Source organism: Halichoerus grypus, chromosome 7 (assembly GCF_964656455.1).
Source record: "Halichoerus grypus chromosome 7, mHalGry1.hap1.1, whole genome shotgun sequence".
NCBI classification, from domain to species: domain Eukaryota; kingdom Metazoa; phylum Chordata; class Mammalia; order Carnivora; family Phocidae; genus Halichoerus; species Halichoerus grypus.
In genome coordinates this window covers 1,273,486-1,294,492 of record NC_135718.1, presented here as the reverse complement: position 1 = coordinate 1,294,492, position 21,007 = coordinate 1,273,486, and the positions used below count along the sequence as shown (strand labels likewise).

The window sequence follows — 21,007 nt, the reverse complement described above, 5'->3', positions numbered from 1 at the left end:
CGACTCCTGCACTGGGTTTCCACTCTACAGGTCACATAAGCCGGTGGAGGAGGAAACAGGCCCCTCTGTGGGGTGGCTTGGAGACGCTGCCACCCCAGGGATCCCGGGGCTCCCTCTGACCAGCAGGCCAGACTAACGTGTCCCCTCCCGCCCCAGCACATCCTGGAGCTGGAGGCCATGCTGTACGACGCCCTGCAGCAGGAGGCCGGGGCCAAAGTGGCCGAGATCCTGTCGGAGGAGGAGCGCGAGAAGCTCAAGGTGGCCGTGGAGCAGTGGAAGCGCCAGGTCATGAGCGAGCTGCGGGAGCGGGATGCCCAGATCCTACGGGAGCGCATGGAGCTGCTGCAGCTGGCACAGCAGGTGCGCTGGGGGGGTCAGCGGGGGGGCTGAGGAGGGGGCTGCAGCGGGCACAGCAGGTGCACGGGGGTCAGCGGGGGGGGCTGAAGGGGGGGCTGCAGCTGGCACAGCAGGTACACCGGGGGGGTCAGCGGGGGGGCTGAGGAGGGGGCTGCAGCGGGCACAGCAGGTGCGCTGGGGGGGGTCGGCGGGGGACTGAAGGGGGGGCTGCAGCGGGCACAGCAGCTGCACGGGGGTCAGCGGGGGGGCTGAAGGGGGGGCTGCAGCTGGCACAGCTGGTGCGCCAGGGGGTGGGGGGGCAAAGAGGGGGCCGGGCGCTTCATCCGAGGAGTCCCACGGCCACACCCTCCCATGGTAGTCACATCTCCGGTGGCCACACCCTCCCACGGCAGGCCCTTGTGCCACACTACCTGCCCCGTCAGACCAGCCTCTGGGTGGCACATGCCCTCTCTTGGGTCTCCTGACTGCGAGGTCTCTAAGATGCCTCCCTTTCAACTGTAAGGACGTGGTGAAGGTGTGGTCTGGGCAGCTCGTGGGCTGCGGAGCAGCCCCTGGCCTTCTCTTGACCTTGGGCACTTTAGGACCTCAGGCTAATCCAGCTGGTTCACTTCTAGCAGCAGGTGAGGGACCCGGGCATTAGACAGCCTCTGTTCCCGTGGGTGCCTGTGGGGCCTGGAAGGGGCCTTTACGGATGCGTTCTGTGTTCAGAACACCCCAAATACAAAGGCTCCACTTGCAAAGTCAGGTAAATTAGTGACCCAGGCTTTACTGTGAATGTTTGGGTAACGTCTGACCAGAGCATCAGTCAGCTGCCAGGACACTCGCTGCGAGATTCAGGGTGGTCAGTGTGAGGACCACACCTGTGGGCCCGTCCTTCCCATCAGACAGGCTGTGGCCAGAGCTCGGCTGCTTCCAGGGTCCAGGCATCCAGGTCCAATGAGGATGCGCAAATTTGCATCTCATGGGCCTGGTCTACCAACGTGAACACTAGGGCTTCAAGCACGGCATCACCTTCGCGAGGGAGTCCTCCCTGGGACGGCTTCGTGACTTGTGGCGGCCCTTCACGCTGCTGCTGGTGGCATCTGGGAAGGGTGTGAATTGATTCCTGGGGTTTCCAGCACACGGTTTATGATCTGAAGTTGTAGGGGCGGGAGGAGCAGAGCAGACGAATGAGGAAGGCTGTGTCCGCCAGGGAAACCGAGGCAAGGCAAGCTGCCACCCTGCTCGGCCACGGCTGCCGAGCGGTGAGCAGGCGCAGAGAGAGGACAGCCAGGCTCCCGGTCACTCGCTCCCGGTGCGGGCTGGCAGTGGTTCTGTGACTCGTCCAACACGTAAATGAACGAACACCTTGGTTCCCAAATATTCCGATGAGTGAAGATTTTCCTCCTTTAACATTGCAGAGAATTAAAGAGTTAGAAGAAAGAATAGAAGGTCAGAAGAGGCAAATAAAGGAACTGGAGGAAAAGGTAACATACATGCGCGTTTTGGGGTCTGTTTTGTTCACGGGGAGTGGTGCCGCTTAGCACGCTCTGGGGCGTGGGGCAATGGTGAACAGGAAACCGAGCCGCCTCACGGGGGCCGCGTCTCTCCCAGACTCAGTTTCCCTGGCTGTAGCAGTGGGAACTGGGCCGTCGACCTAGGGTCCTTGTAGGGCTGGTGATCGTGCTGACGTATAGGATTCCTCCACGTTCACCAAGCGGTTGGTCTAAAAGTTAAGTTCCAGAAAGGCCAGATTTTCCTCTTGAAAGCAGGTCGTCTGTCCAACACCAGTCTCTGGTTTCTGGGCCTTAATGCACCTGCTTTGGGGTTAGGATACTCAGGCGCTGGCGTGCAGTAAGTTTGGGGCCTGGGGCGGACCAGCTGGCTCTTTTCCCAGACCCCCAGCCCTGCCAGGCGTGGAGTCACAGGGGCTCTGTCCATGCAGCCCAATTAGGCCCTCCCTAAATCGAGGTGCCCAGAGTGTGCCCAGAGGAAACACTCTTCCTGTGGGGTTTGCTTAGTTTGGGGGCCGTTCTTTCTCTGTGATGTAGGGATGTTTTCATATCTCCGTGGTCACGCTGTTGTTCGGTTCTTGGGGTGGATCTCGCCAAATGACCAGCTCCCCACTGGGTGCTGAGTGAAGCGGCCAGTGGGGCCACCTCCCGGCCTTGTCTCTTCTGGAAAGAGCAGGACGCTGCTGCTGGCTCAGGAGCCCCGCAGGCGGCACGGCCTCCTTCCCAGGAAGAGGCCGCAGGAGAGAGTGGCCCCTCCCAGTGGCCGCCTGCCACACCCCACCCACCCCTGCTCCTCAGTGACACCTGCCCCTTCCCTGGGCCCTTTACTGTCATCTGCCCAGCGGTCGTCATGCCCTGAGCGCCCGTGAGCGGCCCCTAGAACCACGCAGTGTGGGAAGCAGGGGGGCGTTCCGGCAAATAAGATTTGCTGCCGTGTGGACGCTGACCCGCGGGGAACAGGCCGGAGGGGCAGGGGCGCTGTGCTCAGGGTCCAGCCTCACCGTGCGGCGGTCTCTCCCCCGCAAATAAACGTGTTTCCCTTTGCACCTACACGGGAGAGCGTTGTGCGTAGGAAGCCCTTGGCTTTTAACCGCCGGGTGTGAATTCCTTTTCCGTGGCTGCGCCGCGCCGAGTCGGCTGCACCCCCCCCCCCCGATGCCGCGGGAGGCTTCCGTGTGGCATCTGTGCAGCTGCTGGCTCTTTACCACCTACCGTGGGACCGGGACCGACGCCTTGTCGGGGCTCTGGGCTTGCCCGGCCCTCGGAACGTCCTTCCACAAGACCCCCTCCTCACTCTCCGCCCGCGAGGGTCCTGAGCATCAGCTCCACGCGGGGTGCAGAGGCGGCGGGCGACGCGCATGGGTGTGGGGGCCGCGCTGTCCTCACGCCCCGGGGGCGCGTCCGCCCCGTCCACGCCCGAGCCCGGTGGAGGCGCGTCTCGGTGCGTGTGCGACCACGTCCTCTCTTGCCAGAGCTGTACAAACTCTTTTTCTCTCTCTTCCCTCCATGTCTCTGCCCTCCCCGTCCCTTTTCAGTTTCTATTTTTGTTCTTATTTTTCTCCTTAGCTTTCATTCTGTGGTCATAGCTCGCCTGGCCCCCACACGGTGAGTATTTCATCGGCTGGCGCCGTCCGGCCAGGGTCCCGCCCGCCCCCCAGGGGCCAGCGGGGGCCCCCCGCACTCGAGCTGCCCGCGTGCTGTCGGAAGCCCAAGACGTGTCCAGAGGGCTGTTCCAAGTCCAGGGCCAGGATTCGGGGGTCGGTCAGAGGGCTTGAGGGCGCTTGCCCCTCCTGAGCGGGAAGGAGCGCGGAGGAACCCCAGGGTGCACCTACCTGGCCGGGGTCGCGCACGCGCTCCGCTCCCCTGCTTCTGTGGCCTCGGCAGGAAGCAGCGCTGGAGAGCGCGGTCCTCTCGCGTTTCTTGTCCTTCTCCACTGGCGCTGAGGACAAGCTGGGCTTACACTGCAGACTCGCCCAGAAGTGCCCGGGCTTCCGTGACACGCGGGTCTCATTCACAGATGTGAAACCAGTCATGCTCAGCCGTGGTGCCATTACTGAGGCTTTAGACCAGGGCCCCATGCAAAGGCCTGACCACTGCTTCCTTCCGACATAAGATGAGAGGACCAGCAGCGCTGGCCTCGCCATCCCGCTCAGCCCGTGCCCCGCCCTTCCGAGGGTGTGTAGGAGGCTCCCCTCGGGGCAGCGGCATCCTCTCCCTCTTCCTGACCCCACCCCCACCCCCTCCCTCCAGCCCCTTCCTCTCCCGAGAAGCCTCCCTGACCTGTGTCCTGAATCTCATTTCTTCCAGTCTCCAGAGGAGCCAGACCCCTTTCCTCCAGCTGGACCAGAGAGCAGTGGGTGCCTGGGCGGCAAAACAAGATGCCCCATCCGGTCCCTGAAGCCCCAAGAGGATCTGGTCTCTGGGGACCCCATCCCGTCGAAGAAGAGGGAGAAAGGGGGGCTTTGAGCACCACTGAGCGGGCAACTGTCCACTTGATGAGCCAGAATTAGAACTAGTTTTTGACTGGGGCTCCTCTGGAAGAGGCCTGGTCTTGGCTGCTGGACCCTGGGGTCCCTCCTTGGGACGCAGCCTCCCGATCCCGGTGACAGGGATGCACAAGTTCCCTGCTGAGCAGGTGCAAAGAGCTGCTTCTGTGCAGGAGCATCCATAGCCCTACACCCCCACCTCATGGCCCCTCAATCGCGCGACACACATCTCGGATGAACCGATCAGGAAGAACACAGGCAGCCCACAAAAGGACACAGTGAAGCCTGTGACCACAGAGGTGATCCTCATTCAGGGAAGCCCAGATGGGTCGTGGGGGATGTTCCGAGGACGGCTCCCCCGACCCCTCAGGTGGCCCTGAGGACTCGCCCACTTGGGGTCCTGCGCACCTCTGGCCGGCACACCCTTGCCTGGTTTTAAGATGCTGTTGCCTTGGGCGCTAGTGTGGGGGCCGCACGCACTGTGACATCAACCTCGCCTTCCAGGCCGCCCTGAACCACACGGAGGAACACGGTGGGAGTGAGCCGAGACTGAGGAGCATGACAGTGGGAGGTGGGACGAGAGAGCGCCCCGACCCACTGGAGAGGGGCCTGGCTTTCCTGGAATGCAGAGACCAGGCACTGCAGAGGCCCTGGGCACCTGGAGCAGCCCCTCACCCCCCGCCCGGAGGCCGTGGGCTGCAGGCGAGCTGAATGGGGCTGGAGCTGCCCGGTGCAGGGCTCCAGCCTTTGCCCTCAAGGGCAGTGCCCATTCAAGGGCAGCCACACACCTGTGGTCTTGCAGATACGAGAAGGGAACCCGACGTCCAGGTGGCGAGCAGGTAAGTGCCCCCGTCCGTCCATGGGAGACCACATTTCCCCTCCCCGCTGTTTGGGGCCCTTGTGGGGCATGGACGCACCTCCTTCTGGCCTCATCCGATCCTGCTTAGTCCAGTGTGGTCCCCGTGGAGGTGTAAGTTCAGTTTGCTGGGACCTGCCCTGCAGTGGGAGCCCTGGGTGTCTGTCCAGGCTCCCTTCCCACCACCACCCCTGGACCAGAGTCTGCTCCCTGATGGGCATCCCTGTGTGGACTCTTCAGGGGCCCTCATGTGCTGACCCTGTATGGACCTCCTGGCCCAGACCCAGGACACTTCCCCCAGGCCCCTGAGCATGTGCTGTGGGGACATCCCTGCGCTTCAAGGTTCGAGGGTGGTCTCATCTCCCCACAGTGAAGAACCATCCTAATGTGCTCCAGCCCCTGTGGAGTCTACTGGCCAGCCCTGCCCACCTCCACCCCCCGAAACTTTGAAAAAGAGGAGCTTCCTCCTTTACTCTGCAGAGCAATCCCCCTTCTCCTCCTGAGCCGCAGCCCCCAGGCCGCCCTCCCCTTCAGGCACAGTCATGAGCTTGGCCTCCTGGCTCCTCACCTCCTCTCCCTGCCCGTCCCCCCACCCTGCCCCCCAGGCTAGGAGGCCGCAGGAGGATCAGGCCCAGAAGGGGCACTCCAGGGCTGAGGCCTCCATTTCCAGCAGAGTCTCCTGAGTGAGGGTGCTTATGTGGGGCTTGGTGACGTGCTGCCAGGGGCTGAGCAGTCTGCACCTCTGCGTCTGCAGGCTGGCGATGGGGGACCCCACCCGGGGCTGCTCGATGCCCCTGGAGCTGTGAGCAGGTCCCCCCTGTTGGGGGGCCCAGGGCCAGGAAAGCAGGGACTCAGGGAGCAAGTGCTGGGCAGACACAGCTTCCCTGGGGAGCCTTTGGGCTGCCCCTCGGTGGCCTCGGGGCCTGGATGGGGCTCCCAGGGTGCTGACAGTGGGGCAGCCTCAGCTCGGGGCTGGTGGGGAGCGGCGGCAGCACCAGACACACTGCACAGCAGCCGCCTCGTGGGGGTCAGGCACCCTTAGAGGTGTGCAGGCATGGAGCCCAGAGGGAAGCACGCCTCCCCTCCGCCCAGCCACCCCGGGGTCAGGGAGAGCATTCTCCAACCCTCACCGAAGTAGGAAACAGTGTCTGAAACGGTGGCACCAGGCTGGCCCGTCACGTGGCAGAAACAGGAGCTCCGACAGCCTGACGTCCGTGTGCGGTGGCCCTGGGGCTAGCTCCTTCTCTGACGGCCAGGGTAGCCCCCGGCGCTGCGCCGAGTGAGAGCACGTCTATCACGGGTGACAGCAGCGCCTGCCGGGCTCTGCACGCCCCGGTGTCCTAACTAGTAAATACGCGGGGAGAGGCCCCTGAGGCCGCAGATGTCCTGCTTCTCCATAAGCTTCTGCGCACTGAGGTTGGCGCCTGTCAGCAGCCTTCCTGCGGCCGTGTGACTGCGGGGCCCTAATGGGGTTTCCCGGGCCCCCATCGCCGCTGTTTTATTCCATTCTCTGAAGAAAACCCATCCCTGTCCTTCCATTCCTTTCTTTATGCAGTTATTCACGCCAGTGCAAACTCAGGCATATTTAATTTATTCCGTGGGTTACAACCCAACACTATCACTGATTATTTTCCTGGCGGGTTGTTCCAGCCTGAGCCACTGAGCGCACATTCACATGACTCCTGTGTCCCCTTGACATGCCCCGTCTGCTGAGTGAGCTCGTTCCTACTTTCTGCCACCCCAGGACGGGCTTGTATTGTCCCCGCCCCAAGGAGCACCTTCCTCCAGTTGCAGGATGGCGTTTAGGGACTGACTTCACTGGGTGCTGGGTGTGCTCTTGCCTGGGGCTGGGGGAGTGGCATTATCTCTAGGCCATCCTAAGGGAGGAGCATGGGAGCATTCATGCACATGCACATGCCTGTGCGTATTTCTGCATCCATCCGTCTATCATCCATCCATCCCTCTATCATCTATCTATCCATCCATCCCTCCATCATCTATCCATCCATCCATCCATCATCTATCCTATCCATCCATCCATCCATTCCTCCATCATCTATCCTATCCATCCATCCATCCCTCCATCATCTATCCATCCATCCATCCATCCGTCTATCATCTATCCTATCCATTCATCCATCCATCCATCATCTGTCCATCCATCCATCCATCCATCCAGCATCTATCCATCCATCTATCCATCATCTATCCATCCATCCATCATCTATCCATCTATCCATTCATCTGTCTATCATCTATCCATCCATCCATCCATCCGTCTATCATACATCCATCCATTTATCCATCCACCCATCCATCCGTCTATCATCCATCCATCCGTCCGTCCATCCATCCATCCATCCATCCATCCATCATACATCCATCCATTTATCCATCCACCCATCCATCCATCATCCATCCATCCGTCTGTCCATCTATCCATCCATCATCCATCTGTCCATCCATCCATCTGTCCATCATCTATCCATCCATCCATCCGTCCATCATCTATCCATCCATCCATTTGTCTATTCATCTATCTATCCATCTATCGATTGATCATCTATCACTCATCTGTTATAAACTGTGAGTTCATAATGATACCTCCAATTCCAGGCCAACAAGTCAAGTTCCATTCCAACCCCCCCGCCATTATCTGTAATTCCTTTCTTTGGCTCCCACTTTATACACTGCATGTCCTCATGTGCTCAGCCCCAGTGTACACATGGAGCAGCTTCACAGTTGCTGACCATGTACCCTGTGGGAAACATCTGCCAACTAGGGTGACTGACCCTGTGCACAGTCCTCTTCAGCCTCTGGCATCCAGACAAACACTGTTTTCCAACAGTAAGTATTTCCAGACTTAGCTCAGCTCTCTGCTTCCCCACCTCTCCCAGTGTGGCTGTGCTGTCCATTTGTCTCGGCTTGCGTTCCTGTCCCACTTCGCCGCATACTGACTTTTGTCTTATTTACACTCAGTAAGGTTCATTGTCCATGCTGGACAGTTCTCTGGGCTTTGGCCCATGCGTGTGCCCACCTCAGTGCTGATACAAGACAGTGCCACCAGCCTCAACTCCGTCTTGTGCCCCCTGCAGTCATCCTTGCAGTCACCCCACCCCGCCCCTGCAGTCGCCCTTGTGATCACTCCACCCCCACCCCTGCAGCCACCCCACCCTCACTCTGCAGTCACCCCTGTGGTCACCCCACCCCTACCCCTATAGTCACCCCACCCCTACCCCTGCAGTCACCCCTGTTTACCCACACCCCCACCCCTGCAGTCACCCCACCCCTACCCCACCCTGCAGCCATCTCACCCCCACCCAACGCCTTAGTGTTCAACCTAAGAAAACTTTGCTTGATTCAAGTCACAAGTCTTTTCTCCCATGTTTCCTTCTAGAATCACATGGCTTGATGTCTGGCACTTATATCCAAGACTGGTTCCGAGTCCATTTTGGCACACGGGGCATGGTCTGGGTCAAAGCACGTGTTTTGCCTGCGTTCGTCCATCCCTTGCTCCATCCACCCCTTTGTGAAGAGCTCTTCCCCTTTTGGTTAAAATCTGTCTGCTTGGCTGGTCCAAGTCCCATCCTGGCTGGAGTGTCCTCCCCAGCTCCGGGGGACAGGGTCGCTGCCTGCTGGTGCCCCTCCCCGTGCTGGCCGTGCCCCTCAGCCTGGTCGACCCCCACTGGTTCCTGGGGCTGAGGCCAGATCTCAGGGCCACGCCTGCCCCGCTCCAGGTCTGTAGGCCCGACATGGGTGACATTAACTGTCAGCAGACCCAGATTTACAGCTGCCTGCTAGCAGCTGCACGCCTCCAAGCCTGGTTGCGGATCATGTGTGCTGTGCGGCATCCCAGGTGGGCCACAAAGGATGGCCGTGTGGTTGGTCTTGAAATGCAGGGAGAAGCTGCTCTCTTCCACAGTCCCTCCACAGTTAATGACCATTGTGTGCATATAGAACAGGAAATTGCATTTAAAAATATTTGTCTATGTCTATAATTCTTCCATGATAACCCAATGACATTTTTTCTTCAAATTTGCTCGTTTATTTATCTATGGAGCAAAAGATAGGATGTTTATGTTTCCTCATAGAAGGTTCATCCAAGTGTAAGCAACTAGCTCTTTGAGACTTTTTGTTCCGGGGGGTGGTGGCTGAGTTCAGAGGGTCGCTGTCCTCAGGTGCTGCCTGTCTGTCTTGGGAGCAGGGACAGGGCACCTGCCGAGGTGGTAGAGCCCCTCAGACTAGTACTAGGCACCAAAGGGCCCTGCCTTGGCACCTGCCAGGGAGCTTTGTCAGCCCGGACTTCTACCCCAGGTGGAAATCAGAGCCCACGGTGTACCTGCTCGATGGCAGGTGACAAGCCTGGGCAACCTCCCACATGTGAAGCCACGGTGTGGCCACATTTGTGTGTCAGAATGAGCTAGCTTGAAGGTCACTGCTGGTGCGCAGAATTGTGCTAGTCCCACGACTGGCTCACACCACACTCTTGCCACTGGTCCCCGAATGGTCCAGCAGGTCTTCTGTTCTTTGTAACATCTGTGGGTACACTGACTTCTAACCACAGGCCGGTCTCGTCCCCTGCCCCCTTCCCACGAGGTAACTGCCGTCTGGGCCGCGGTGCAGCCCCCCATGCTGAGCTTTGTGCCAGGCACTGTGTTTCTAAAAGATCTAATTTTTATTGTTTTGTAAGTCATTATAAAGGGAGGCATCATGCTTTATGTACTTTTGGACACATTTTGCACTTACTATCCTCGTGCTAAGATTCACCAGTGATTGGCGGGTGCCTGTCTACTTGTGGGTGTTATGACTTCGTCCTGGGACTTCCTGCTGGATGCTTGGGGCTTGCTTTTGTGAAGCTCGTTGATGTGGGAGATTCTCCTGGGTGTCCACTTAGGAGTCAAGACGCTGGGTCATCGGAATCCAAACGCTCAGCCTGAGGACGGACTGCCAAATTCTCTCCTGGTTCATGTTGGGTTCAGACCAATTTATTTTTGTTCTTTGCTCAGAATCCCCTGTTTTTACCTTGTTGTGTAAGGTTTTCTCTGACGTTACTAGATTCGCTCACAATCGCAGGCAGACCGAAGATTGAAGAGCTGGCTTGCAGCCAGCGGTTTCCCCTCCCCCCGCTCTGTTGTCTCGTCCGTTTTCCCAGCCATCGGCTCATGGCCTGCAGCCAGCTGTCTAGTCATCCAGAACGTTACCACCTCAGTGAAGGCAGTAATGGATCTTTTCACTGGAATGACCATGAGGCCATTAATAACAGATGCCGTTATTAGAGAGGTCAGTGTCAGAGAAGATAGGTGGATGGCCCCTTCCGGGGCTGTGGGAGCAGCTGCTTGTAAGCTTGATTAGAAACAAAACCGAGAACCGATGCAGAATGAGGCAGGAAGTGTGTGCACAGGTGTGAGCCTGTGTGCGTGCCTGTGCACTGTGTGTGCAGTGTACTCGCTGTGTGTGGTCTGTGTGCACGGTGTGTGTGCATGCACTGTGTGTGCAGTGTCTGTGTGCTGTGTGTGTGTGCACTGTGTGTGTGTGTGTGCACTGTGTGTGTGTGTGTGCACTGTGTGTGTGTGTGTGCACGGTGTGTGTGTGTGCACTGTGTGTGCAGTGTCTGTGTGCACTGTGTGTGTGCACTGTGTGTGTGTGCAGTGTGTGTGGTGTGTGCATGCAGTGTGTGTGCAGTGTACTTGCTGTGTGTGGTGTGTGCTGTGTGTGTGGTCTGTGTGCACGGTGTGTGTGTGTGGTGTGTGGTGTGTGTGTGTGCACGGTGTGTGTGCATGCACTGTCTGTGCAGTGTGTGCGGTGTGTGCGCTGTGTGTGCACATCTGTGCAGTCGGGTGTGTGTGTGCTCAGGCAGAGACCTAGGAACCCGGGCAGTGGGTTCCACACCCACACCAACCAGGGGGACTGTGTGTGTGGAGTCTGTGGGGTCCGTGTGTGAGGACAAGGGACAGGTGGGACAGGACTGGGCTGGCTTCCAAGCACTCTCTGGCCGCCACCTGGAGGGCATGGCCCTGGTGACTTCCGGGCGGATGTGGTCTGGGGGTCCCACGTGCTCAGGTGGTTGAAGGCGGGTGGTGCTGTCATTGCCAACCCTGGCCGGTCCCTGCACCGCGAACACAGCACGGGAAGCCTCCCGCTCTGTCCCCACCTTTGGAATTACGCCCCCCACCATGACCCCCAGGTATAGCCTCTCACTGGAGTGGTTCCCTTGATAAGCAGGGGTAGGGGCTTATGGGGGGCCCTGGATAGGACAGGCCCCACTCTCCCCACTGGCCGAGCATGGTAAACGGGGAAGCCCGGCACCCGTGGACTGTGGCGCTTTGTCCCCCTGCACTTGGTGTTCCCTGCCCTCCAGGGCTGCAGGCACATGTCCTGGGTGCTGCTGAGAGCTGAGTGCCTTGGGCTGTGGGTGCACCGCCCTCAGCGAGGGCCCAGCCTGCCATGGTGCCAGCCGGCCACACCCCGTTGGCGCTCTGGGCTTCAGGACCAGGACACACAGCGCTGATGCAGCCGGTGGGGCTCCTCTGCCCCAGGCCTCAGGAGTCACAGGTGCCGAGGCCACGAGGGGTTAGCAGGTGAGAAGCAGAGCAGGCGGTGGGCCTGCTGCTAAGGGGCTGGTGCCCACCAGCCCGGCTGTGGGGCCACACACAGCCTGCGGGGGCGCCTCCCCTGTGATGGCAAGTGTTGGGGGAGATCAGAGATCCCTGCCCTGAAGCTCACCTCCCAAGCCAGCCTGTACTTGTTTCCAGCAGGGGAGCAGCCTCCCCTGGCCAGCCTGCAGGGGCCCCTTTCTCCCTGCTGTCTCCTTTGGCTGGCTGCACAGGGGCCCACCTCCTGCCCCCCGACACCCACCTCACCTCCCATTCTCACCTGGATGGGTGGCTCGGGTATGGCCTCTCTCGTGCTCAGCGCTCCCTTTGGCTTGGTCTGCTCCAGGGCCCCCGCCCCTGCCCAGGGGGACCCCTGCCCTGCTGGCTCCTGGCTGATGCTCTGGCTCTCTGGAGAAGGGGGCTCAGTGGAGGCTGCCAGGGGCTCGGACAGGCATGGGCCCACTGGCCAGCATGCCCCTCCATGGCCAGACTTCACCTCCAGGGCACTGGGCTGGGGCTCAGGGTCCTGGGGACTGTGGGAGGTTGGTCCTGCGAGGCCAGGGGCCTTGCTTACCTTTGGAGGTTCCGAGACACACAGCCAGTGTGGACAGACGGGGTGGCCTGGTGGGAGCCTCTGGCCTTGCCCGGCCTGTGAGGGAGACAGGGATGGTCTGGACATGGATGAAGCCAGGACCCCCCCCACCAGGGTTCCTCTGTGATTTCAGCTCTGTGGCCAGTGGACCCACTGCGGTGCCCCCTGCCCTGCCTCCCCCTCCCACGAGCTTCAGGACCACTTCCATGCGCCTAGGGTGGGCCAAGCCTGGGGGAGGGGTGATGAGAAATAGTCCCAGGCCAGTGCCTCAACAACCGAGATAAGGGGGTGTCCTGTCCTGCCCAGCGTGGCTCAGTGCCCGTCTCCACTCTGGTCCCGGCATCCATTCCTCTCTAGGCCAGCCGGTCTGGCTTGCCTGACTGCCAAGGTCCTTAGGGGTCAGCGGGGCCAGGGTCCCTGTCAGCCCCGGCGGAGGGAGGCCATCAGGAGAAGAGGCAGGAACTCAAGTCCACCGAAATGCCCCTGGCCGTGGCGCACCCCGGGAGAGCCTGGTTCCAGGGTGGGGCCGGCCCGGAGTCTGCTCTTCGGGCCGTCCGGCAGGTGCTGAGGCGGCGGGGCACGGGCCCCCCCTTGAGAACTGCGGAGTTTCTGGCCGGGAGGAGCCTGTGCAAGCACCGCTGGCCCCCCTGGGGCTGGGCCGCAAGCAGACCGGTTTCCATCTTGGCTGCGGGTGACGCCTTCTTCGGTTGTGACGCGCTCTGGGATTTAGCGGCCTCCTGGCCCCTTTCCAGCAGCGTCTGTGGTCTCGCCAGCCGTGCGGGCCGCGACCATCCGCGTGGGGCTCAGGGCAAGCCGCCAGCAGGGAACGTGGCGGCAGCTTCGGAGCCAGCAGGCCTGGGTTCGGGTCCTGCTGCTGCCCTGAGTCACGCGGCCACACCGGGTCAGGTGACCACTGCCACCTCGGCCTCCTCGAGGTGTGGGAGTTAGCGGGTAATGCGTTGTCCTGCTCAGGGTTCCCAGAGCCGCAGAACCGGCGGGATGTGTCCGTGCCTCTCCATCGGCCTGTCTGGAGAGAGGGGATTATTGTGACGACCTGGCTCACACAGTTACGGAGCCTGAGAAGTCCAGAGACCTGCGTTCGGCAGGCTGTGGACCTAGGAGGGCCTCGGGTGCCAAGGCAGCCTGAGTCCCCGGGTCTGAGACCCAGGAGAGCCGACACCGTGAATTCCCGTCCAAGGAGAGCCCATGTTGCAGCCCAAGCCTGAGGGTGGGAAAAGGCCACTTTCCAGCTCACAGTCAGGCAGCAGGTGTCCCTCTTAGCCAGCCCTTTGGTTCTAGTCAGGCCTTCGCCTGATTGGATGAGGCCCACCCGCACCGGGCGGCGGTGGGGGCCGGCAGTCTGCTTTACTCAGCCTGCAGATTCAGGTGCTGATCTCATCCAGAAGCACCTCACAGACTCACCCAGGATAATGTTAGCATCGGTGGCCCATCAAGGACACGCATGAAATTAACCTCCACAGCATTCGAGTGTCCTGGGGCCACGTCCTCACCCGTGACCCGCTCCGTGACAGGGCCGCTGCCCTTCTGGTGTGCTTACCAGGCCACCCCCGAGTCAAAGCCTCAGGAGGAGACCCAGAGCAGGGCGTGGTGTGAGTGGGGATGGCCCCCGAGGGCAAGGACCGGCCCCGCTCCGCGTGGGTCCCACGGGTCTGCTCTGTGCGGCTGTGGAGGGGGCTCGCAGACGCAAGGGCGGGCAGGGACTGACGGCCACGCTGGCACCCGCCGGCCACCATCCGCGGTTGATGGGAAGGCCCTGCAGGGAGCTGGGAGCCAGGAAGCTTAGCTGGGTCTGAGTGAGGCCGTTTATTTCTTGATGTTTCCCCCAAATCAGAGCTTTGGGGAAAAAGACCTTCACCCCGAGCCGAGTTAGTTTTGCCATTTGTTTCTTTCTAGTTTGAAAATGTTTGACTACACGTTCCCAGACACACAGCTTATGTGGAAAGGCTCTGTTTCTCGCCTCGAAGCTGACGCTGTGTTTATGTGTGCCGGTTCTGCTGGGTCTGTGGCATAGGAAGTAGGGGTGGGGCGTGGGGGCAGAGAGCAAGGGCTGGGTCGCAGGGTGCCCGTGGAGCTGGCTGTCGCCCACCCTGCACGGGGCCGGTTTCTTCGTCTTGTGTGTGTTTCTGGAACCCCGTGAGGTGTGGGTCTGGGCTTTCCTGTGACACTCACCATCTGCAGTTGGCGCCCATCCCAGTGGGCTTCTCCGACCCTAGGAAGACATCTTCTCCTTTGCCAACAGCTTTCTGTTTCCCAACAGTGGAGGTCCCAGCGGGAATTCCCGGCACAAACACAGATGGCGGGAGCCTGTTACGCGGGCTCTATTTTGACACTAATCAGAGTGCCGTTTCCTAATCCATATGTACGACTCAGTGTGTTACCAGGTCCCCCGTGGGGTCCTGCCTCTGCAGCCTTCCCCAGGGCTCTGCCGTCTTCGTGTCTGTTGGGCCGGGTGCCCCCGTCTTGTGCCCCCACCCTCTTCTGCTCATCTGGGTACTTACGCAATGAAAGCTATTTGTGACTTCGGTTATCCGCTTATTTCTGTATTTTATCACTGACCCTTAGTGCAGGCCAGCGTGAAAATTCTGTCATAATCTCTCCCTTCAGAAGGAAGGGTGAGGCTGTGACTCTGGGTGCCCGCCCCGGTCGGGACATCACCCCCATCCCAGGGCAATTGCTTGTGCACCAAGCTCTGGCCCCTGGGCTCTGAGCGACTCGGGGGCGCCCCCACCAGCCCCACCATGTGCCACGAGCGCCTCCCCTGTCCTCTCTCTGGCCACACGACGCTAATCCATGTTCCCATCAGTGTGCTGGGCTTTTCTCCTGTGACCTGTGAGCCTCTTGAGGAGCCGCGCATGTGTGGTAGAGGTGTCCCCGGCTTGCTCACTGTGAAATCCTCAGCGGGCCCAGTGTGCACTCCAGTAGGACCTGGCCCCTAAGACACTCAAATAAACATTTGCCCCATGAACAGCCAAGTAAGTGAACAGATATGCTCACAGAGGCAGATGCCATGTCTTCTCCTTCCCACGGCCGCACAGTCTCCCTCCATTCCCAGGAGCGAGAGGCAGAGTGTTTGGCGGTCTCCAGGAGCACCCACGTTCTCTGTGAGTCACCAGGATTCTTGGGACCCAGTGCACAGAGGTACTGTGGCTAAGATTTATCTCAGTGACGTAATCAGGACACACAGCTGGATCTGTAGTCCCAAAGACTTGGACAGAGTCTGGAGAGATCCATAAGCACATTTCCTGTGCTCTCCGCCTCCCGTGGGGCCACATGGAGCACACCCTTCCCCAGCAGCAAAAATGCAGCCATCCGTGTGCATGAAAATGTCAGGCCCTCAGGAGGAAATAGGTGTGTGCCACACATCACATCTTTTGCAGAAGCTGTCGAGGTCAGTCCACCAGCACTTATCACTAATCACTCTGGGAGAGCTTTGCAGGCAAGGCCCAGACGCCAGTCAAGGGCTGACCTTGCAAGCAAAGTGGGCCCTCCTACCGACAGCCGCCTCAGCCCTGCTCACAGAGGCACCCGGGACTCTGCCCTAGCTCTGGGCCAGGGGCTTGGTGGGGCACTGAGGAGCCCTGTGGGGCCACAAGACCAAAGTCACACCCACAGGTGATCTCACGCTCACCTGTCTGTGGCTTTTATGGCTCCGACTTGGAGGAGTTCTTGGGCTGTGGGGACCATCAAGAAGTTGGGCCCATGGTCAGAAAAGGGAGGGGTGGGGAACACCATGTCCCCCAGAGGAGGTGGGCCTGGGGGGCAGAAGGCACTTGGGAAGCCCGGAATCCTGAAAGCAGAACCATGCCTCTGTGCATGTGCGTGTGAGTGTGGGTGCGGGGTGTTGTGCTCACGGACGAGGGCAGAGAGTCCCCCTTCTGGAGACAAGGGCAGTGAACCGCGTGTGTGAGGAGTAGGGCAGGACCGGCTCAGGAAAGGGCATCAAGCAGCCACAGGCAACCAGATGCCATCGTCTTGTTCCTTCCACTGGGGAGTGACTTTTTAGGGTTCTGCACGTTCTTCTCAATCTGATTGTTTCTGTGTTGGCATGTGTGAGGTTCATGCTGCAGCAGTTACCATCTTAGAGAAGCAGTGCCACGGGGTGGGAGGGCTGGTGGGCAGGTGGGCAGGGCCCCTGGCTCTGGTTGGCCTGGAAGTGTGACCTCGGCGGGGGGGGGGCGGGGGTCCCTCTTATCTTGGAGCGTCAGCTTTTCTGCCTGCAAAATGGAAGGGCTGGACAGGCCCCTTCATCTCTAACATCCTGGAACTAGATGATAGGAGGAGAACCTACTTAGATATGAATCCGATTGAAGAGACAAAGAACAATGTGTCGCTCTAATTGTCCAGAGATTCCCGCTGTGATGTGTGCTGTGGGGGAGTGAGTGTTTGGGACTCCACCCAGTTTCATTTTTCTTCTGCATGGCGGGGGGGGGGGGGTCTTCCTACTTAGAAGATAGGTTAGAAACCCCAAACCAAAAGAATCCTCTGCAGCACCTCTTAGACTAGGAACATGTGGAGCCCAGGGGTCCTGCCCTGGATGCCCCCATCCCTGCAGCTGATACAGGGCACCCCATCCTTGTGCGGAGGACCCCGAGCAGCTCCTTCATGTCTCGCTCCAAACAGTAAAGATATGAAAGGTAATAAGGAAGAATCGGTGCCTAGCAGAGGCCTGCCATTTCGGTAATGAGAGGACATGGAAATTGGGTATTCAAGTGGACGGCTGCCCCAGGCGTGGCGAGGGAGACCCGAGGCCACCTCTGCACTCATCTTTGCAGCTCTTCTAGGAGGAGCCCTTTGCAGCTCCTGCACCAGCTGCTGAAGACATGGCGCCGTGGCTGGTGCTGGAGCCTCTGTAACCCGACCACCCCCGTGCAGAGCCCACACTCCGTCAGCGCCCTTGCCCGGGGCATCTCTCCACACCTTCCCCACTGCAAGCCTCGGAGGGCTCCCACTAGAATAAAGCTTTTGTCTTCACTCTTTTTCAGAGAGGACACAGCACATCGATGAAGCCCGTTTTAAGCCTGACTTCCCTTCCTGCTGAGTGCTCTGGCCCACAGCCCAGGAACGTCTTCCAGATACAGCCCGACTCCCGGGTTGGAAGAGGCTCTTCCATCGACTCCGCACCCTCGAGGGTGCAAAGTGTGTGTGTGTGTGCGCGTGTGTGCATGCATGTGCGTGAGTCTCTGTGTATGCAGTCATGCATGCTCAACCAGGAGACAAGATTTTAGCTCTTTTGAGGCACCTGGAGGTTGATGTGCTGGGTGGTGACACCTACAGCCAGGTGAGAATGTAACAAACAACACAGCATGAAAGGAAAGCAAGCTGCATTTCTCAGGGGCGGAAAGGAGGGGCGACTGTGTCTACAAGTGTCAGGTTCATTTTATATTTGCATCAGAAGACGTGTTCAACTCTGGTGCACACGGCTGTCACCAGAGCAGGCTTGATGCCCTAGGTTGAAATCAGAGAAAGCTTACAGGATCAGACAGATATGCTTCTCTTTAGCGGGTGCGGGATTTCTGCTGGGCACTGTTAACCCGCACTCGTCCAGGAAGGACCCGTCCTTTCTGTGGTCATGAAAACCACAGTTACTTACTTGGACAAGATACAGGGTGAGTCCGCTCCTCCTCCAGCTGAGGCTGCTGCTGGGGTTTGCAGACCGAGTCTGAAATCTTGTTTCATCCTCCGTGCATAGTTTTGTGTCATTCCAATGACTCCATCCTCTCGGCACACGTTGTGCTCAGAACCAAATGGCAAACAATAGTCTTGAGCTAATCAAAGCCGCCGCGGAGCTATGGGTGAACTCCCAGACTGGAGCTGGGTAGAGTGTATGAGGCAGGCGCCCAGGAAGTCCGCATGGGGAGGCACATGCTGCCGCCCCAGTGGTTACTGGCCAGGAGTAGCAGCCGAGTGGGCTGGCCATTCAGGAGCTAATGATGTGCACTCGAAACCCAAATTCACATCGCCTGTGTTCATTTGGATCATCGTGATTTTGCATGTTGTACATCTGTGTGGAGCACGTCATAGGCTGTCCACCACATGCCAGACAGTCTTATCACAGCTCTGTAATCTGGAAATGGGCAAACTCTGCAGGGCAGAGAAGCATGTAGATCTGGACCAGTGCTTACTAAGTTGTTGCTTAAATGTAAAAGTACATAGTGAAAATGGCTCAGTGAATGTTTTAAATAATATTCCACGTACCAAACTGTGTTTGTACCATTGCCATGTTCCCCAAAGCCCACATGGAGCTGCAATGCCCGCCCTTGTCTGCAGAGATCCCTGTTTCTATTCATGTATCCGAGGCACCTTCTTTTCATCTGATCAGAAAATCTAGCATTTTGGGGACTGGGCTTTTGCCAAAAAAAAAAAGGAAAGAAAAAAAGCAAAAAGTGATTAGGTGCATTTGTCACTGATTCCTGCTAGTCCAGTGAGCATCTGAAGAATTCAGGTGTTTTAAAATTACATGCTTTTTCTAAATCCTAGAGTATACCTTTCATGCTAAACCAGTGGGCTGCATTGAATTTCCTGAAAGTACCTGGGCTCTGTTACTTTAACTCCGCAAACAGGGGATGCTGTGTGTCAATGCCACTCTCTCTCATGGAACAAGAGGACTGACCAGAAGTTGCCAGAAAGGTTTATTGTGTAACCAAGATGTGGACATGTGTTATCAACACAATCACACTGTGTCCACAATACCCAGAACAACACAGATGTTTTTGTTTGTCTACACTAGAAATCCATGTAAATTGCAGCTCCCTGGTTGACACGGATGTGTGAGTGTGTGCACCTCGTTTCCACGTGTCCACGGTCTGTCCAGCTGCTGAAGGACTGTGGCTCTTCCTTCAAGTTTCAGCTCCTGCAGAACCCGTAGCCTTCAGGACACCCTGCGTGCCTTACACGGCTTGTCAGTACCGCATTGGATGTCAGGAAGGGAGGTGTGCCGGGAGTGGGTTTGGAGGCATGGAGACAGCAGTCCACATGGGCCATCACCCCATCACTGAGACCTTAAGATGGATTGTGTGTTTTAACACAGTAACGGATTTACATTTAGGCTCAGGAAAACCAAGTTGTAAATATATGTATCAAATCATATATTTGTTTACTGTATTTTAAAGAGCTTTATTGTAAATTTATGCAACAATGAATTAGGACTCGTTTTACCATGGCAATAGCCAGCCAGTATCTGTGTTCTCTGAAGCAGCTCCTTACTAACCACATTCTAAACATGTGATATTCTGTTCAGTGCTAAACAGTATTCACAGGCCTAAAATAGGTTTGTATGGTGGTCAACTACAAAATTTTGCACATATTTTTGTATTGTGATTCCTATGATACACACCAGAGGATTTTTACTCATTTGTAAATTATTGTACAGTTTTAATAAAAAATGTTTTAAATCTTAGAGGATCAAAGTTCCCTCTTCCCAAGGCATTAAAGTCTGGACATAGTGGCTATGCTAGCCACTTCTGATGCCGTGTTCCACACCAGAAAGGGAACTGGGCCTCCTGCGCACTGGGGAGGGGAGACAGACATGTTACCCACAGCCTCATCCTGCCTCACGGAAAATCACCTGGAAGACAGGCTCTGAAATCACAGGTGCCTGGCAGCAGCTGGCTGAGGTCAGCCACCAGGCAGGCTCCTCCCGTAGCTGTTTATCAACTGAGAACCAGCAGAGAAAATTTAAGTTTAGGAAAGTAAAAGAATTTCTGTCCATGAATAAGAACACTGGGCACCAGATTTCACTTGCACTGGACTTCACACAGGTAAGTAAGAGGCTGTTTTGTCAACCACCTTGGGGGAGTGGAAGCCAGAGGTGGACCAGAGGTGGGAAAGTTGCTGATTTAGCTCTGCAGAAAAGCTCCTGCTGCACCAGCACAAGTGTCCTCAAGGTGACCCTCATTGTCCGAACTTATATTTTGAAATGCCTGCTGCGTTAACAGGACAGAGGCTGGGATGTCTTTTCCTTAAAAGTCAGTCTCTACAGGGCTTGACAGACGGACAGCGTCGTCCTGTGACCCTGGGCGGGCTGAGTCCCTCTGCCCTGTCTCACCCCAAAGCCTTGAACTTGGCTTTAAGGGCAGTCAGGAGCAGCTCTCCTGGGTGTATCCTCCTGACCCTCTCCACTTGCTAAACGTTTCAGAGTCAGAGCTTCCTTGCCGGGCGTAGGACCTCCCACGGGGCCCAGAAATGTGGCTGGAGTTCCGATAGACAGTGATTTCTTCAGTCGTGCCCCTGGCCCGCCCTGCCGGTTGAGCCGGAGGTGGGAACCCACGCACTTCGCTCGGACGGAACGCGCGCCCTCGGACCAGCCCGGCGCGTTCAGCACTCCCCGCGCGGACAGCGCCAGCCCCTTGCTGGCTGGCTCGTGGTCCGGCAGGGGGTTGGGCAGGGGGTTGGGCAGGGGGGCGGGGAGAGCCAGGCCCGGGCCGCAGGGTCCACGCGCAGCGAGCACACCCGCCACAGGAGGCTGGGGGACCGGCGGGCCCTCGCCCGCTGTCGCCATGGCCGCACGCCAGCCGCAGGAGCCCGCGGAACCTCTGCCCGCGGGCCTAGGGACGCTGGGCGCAGGCGGCCCCCGGGCTCGGCCCGAGCTCGGCGGCGTTTTCCGCTGCGTG

At 58.5% G+C, this 21,007-nt stretch overlaps 1 protein-coding gene across 31 annotated transcripts in view; it reads left to right on the top strand.

The window, feature by feature from the left end:
• JAKMIP3 (Janus kinase and microtubule interacting protein 3) overlaps nt 1-19,794 on the top strand; it is a 105,560-nt gene extending 85,766 nt beyond the window's left edge. For 17 of the 31 annotated variants that reach the window (XM_036070089.2, XM_036070088.2, XM_036070112.2 and 14 more), the window contains 5 exons: nt 157-360; nt 1,758-1,823; nt 3,417-3,455; nt 4,158-5,175; nt 17,381-19,794. In XM_036070089.2, the coding sequence (XP_035925982.2) occupies nt 157-360; nt 1,758-1,823; nt 3,417-3,455; nt 4,158-4,316 (468 nt within the window). In that variant the 3' untranslated portion in view covers nt 4,317-5,175; nt 17,381-19,794. Of the gene's footprint in view, nt 1-156; nt 361-1,757; nt 1,824-3,385; nt 3,456-3,867; nt 4,026-4,157; nt 5,176-17,380 lie in introns of those variants that run through there. The other 14 variants (XM_036070107.2, XM_036070103.2, XM_078076947.1 and 11 more) reach the window with 4 other exon arrangements.
• Nucleotides 19,795-21,007: the final 1,213 nt, after the last annotated feature.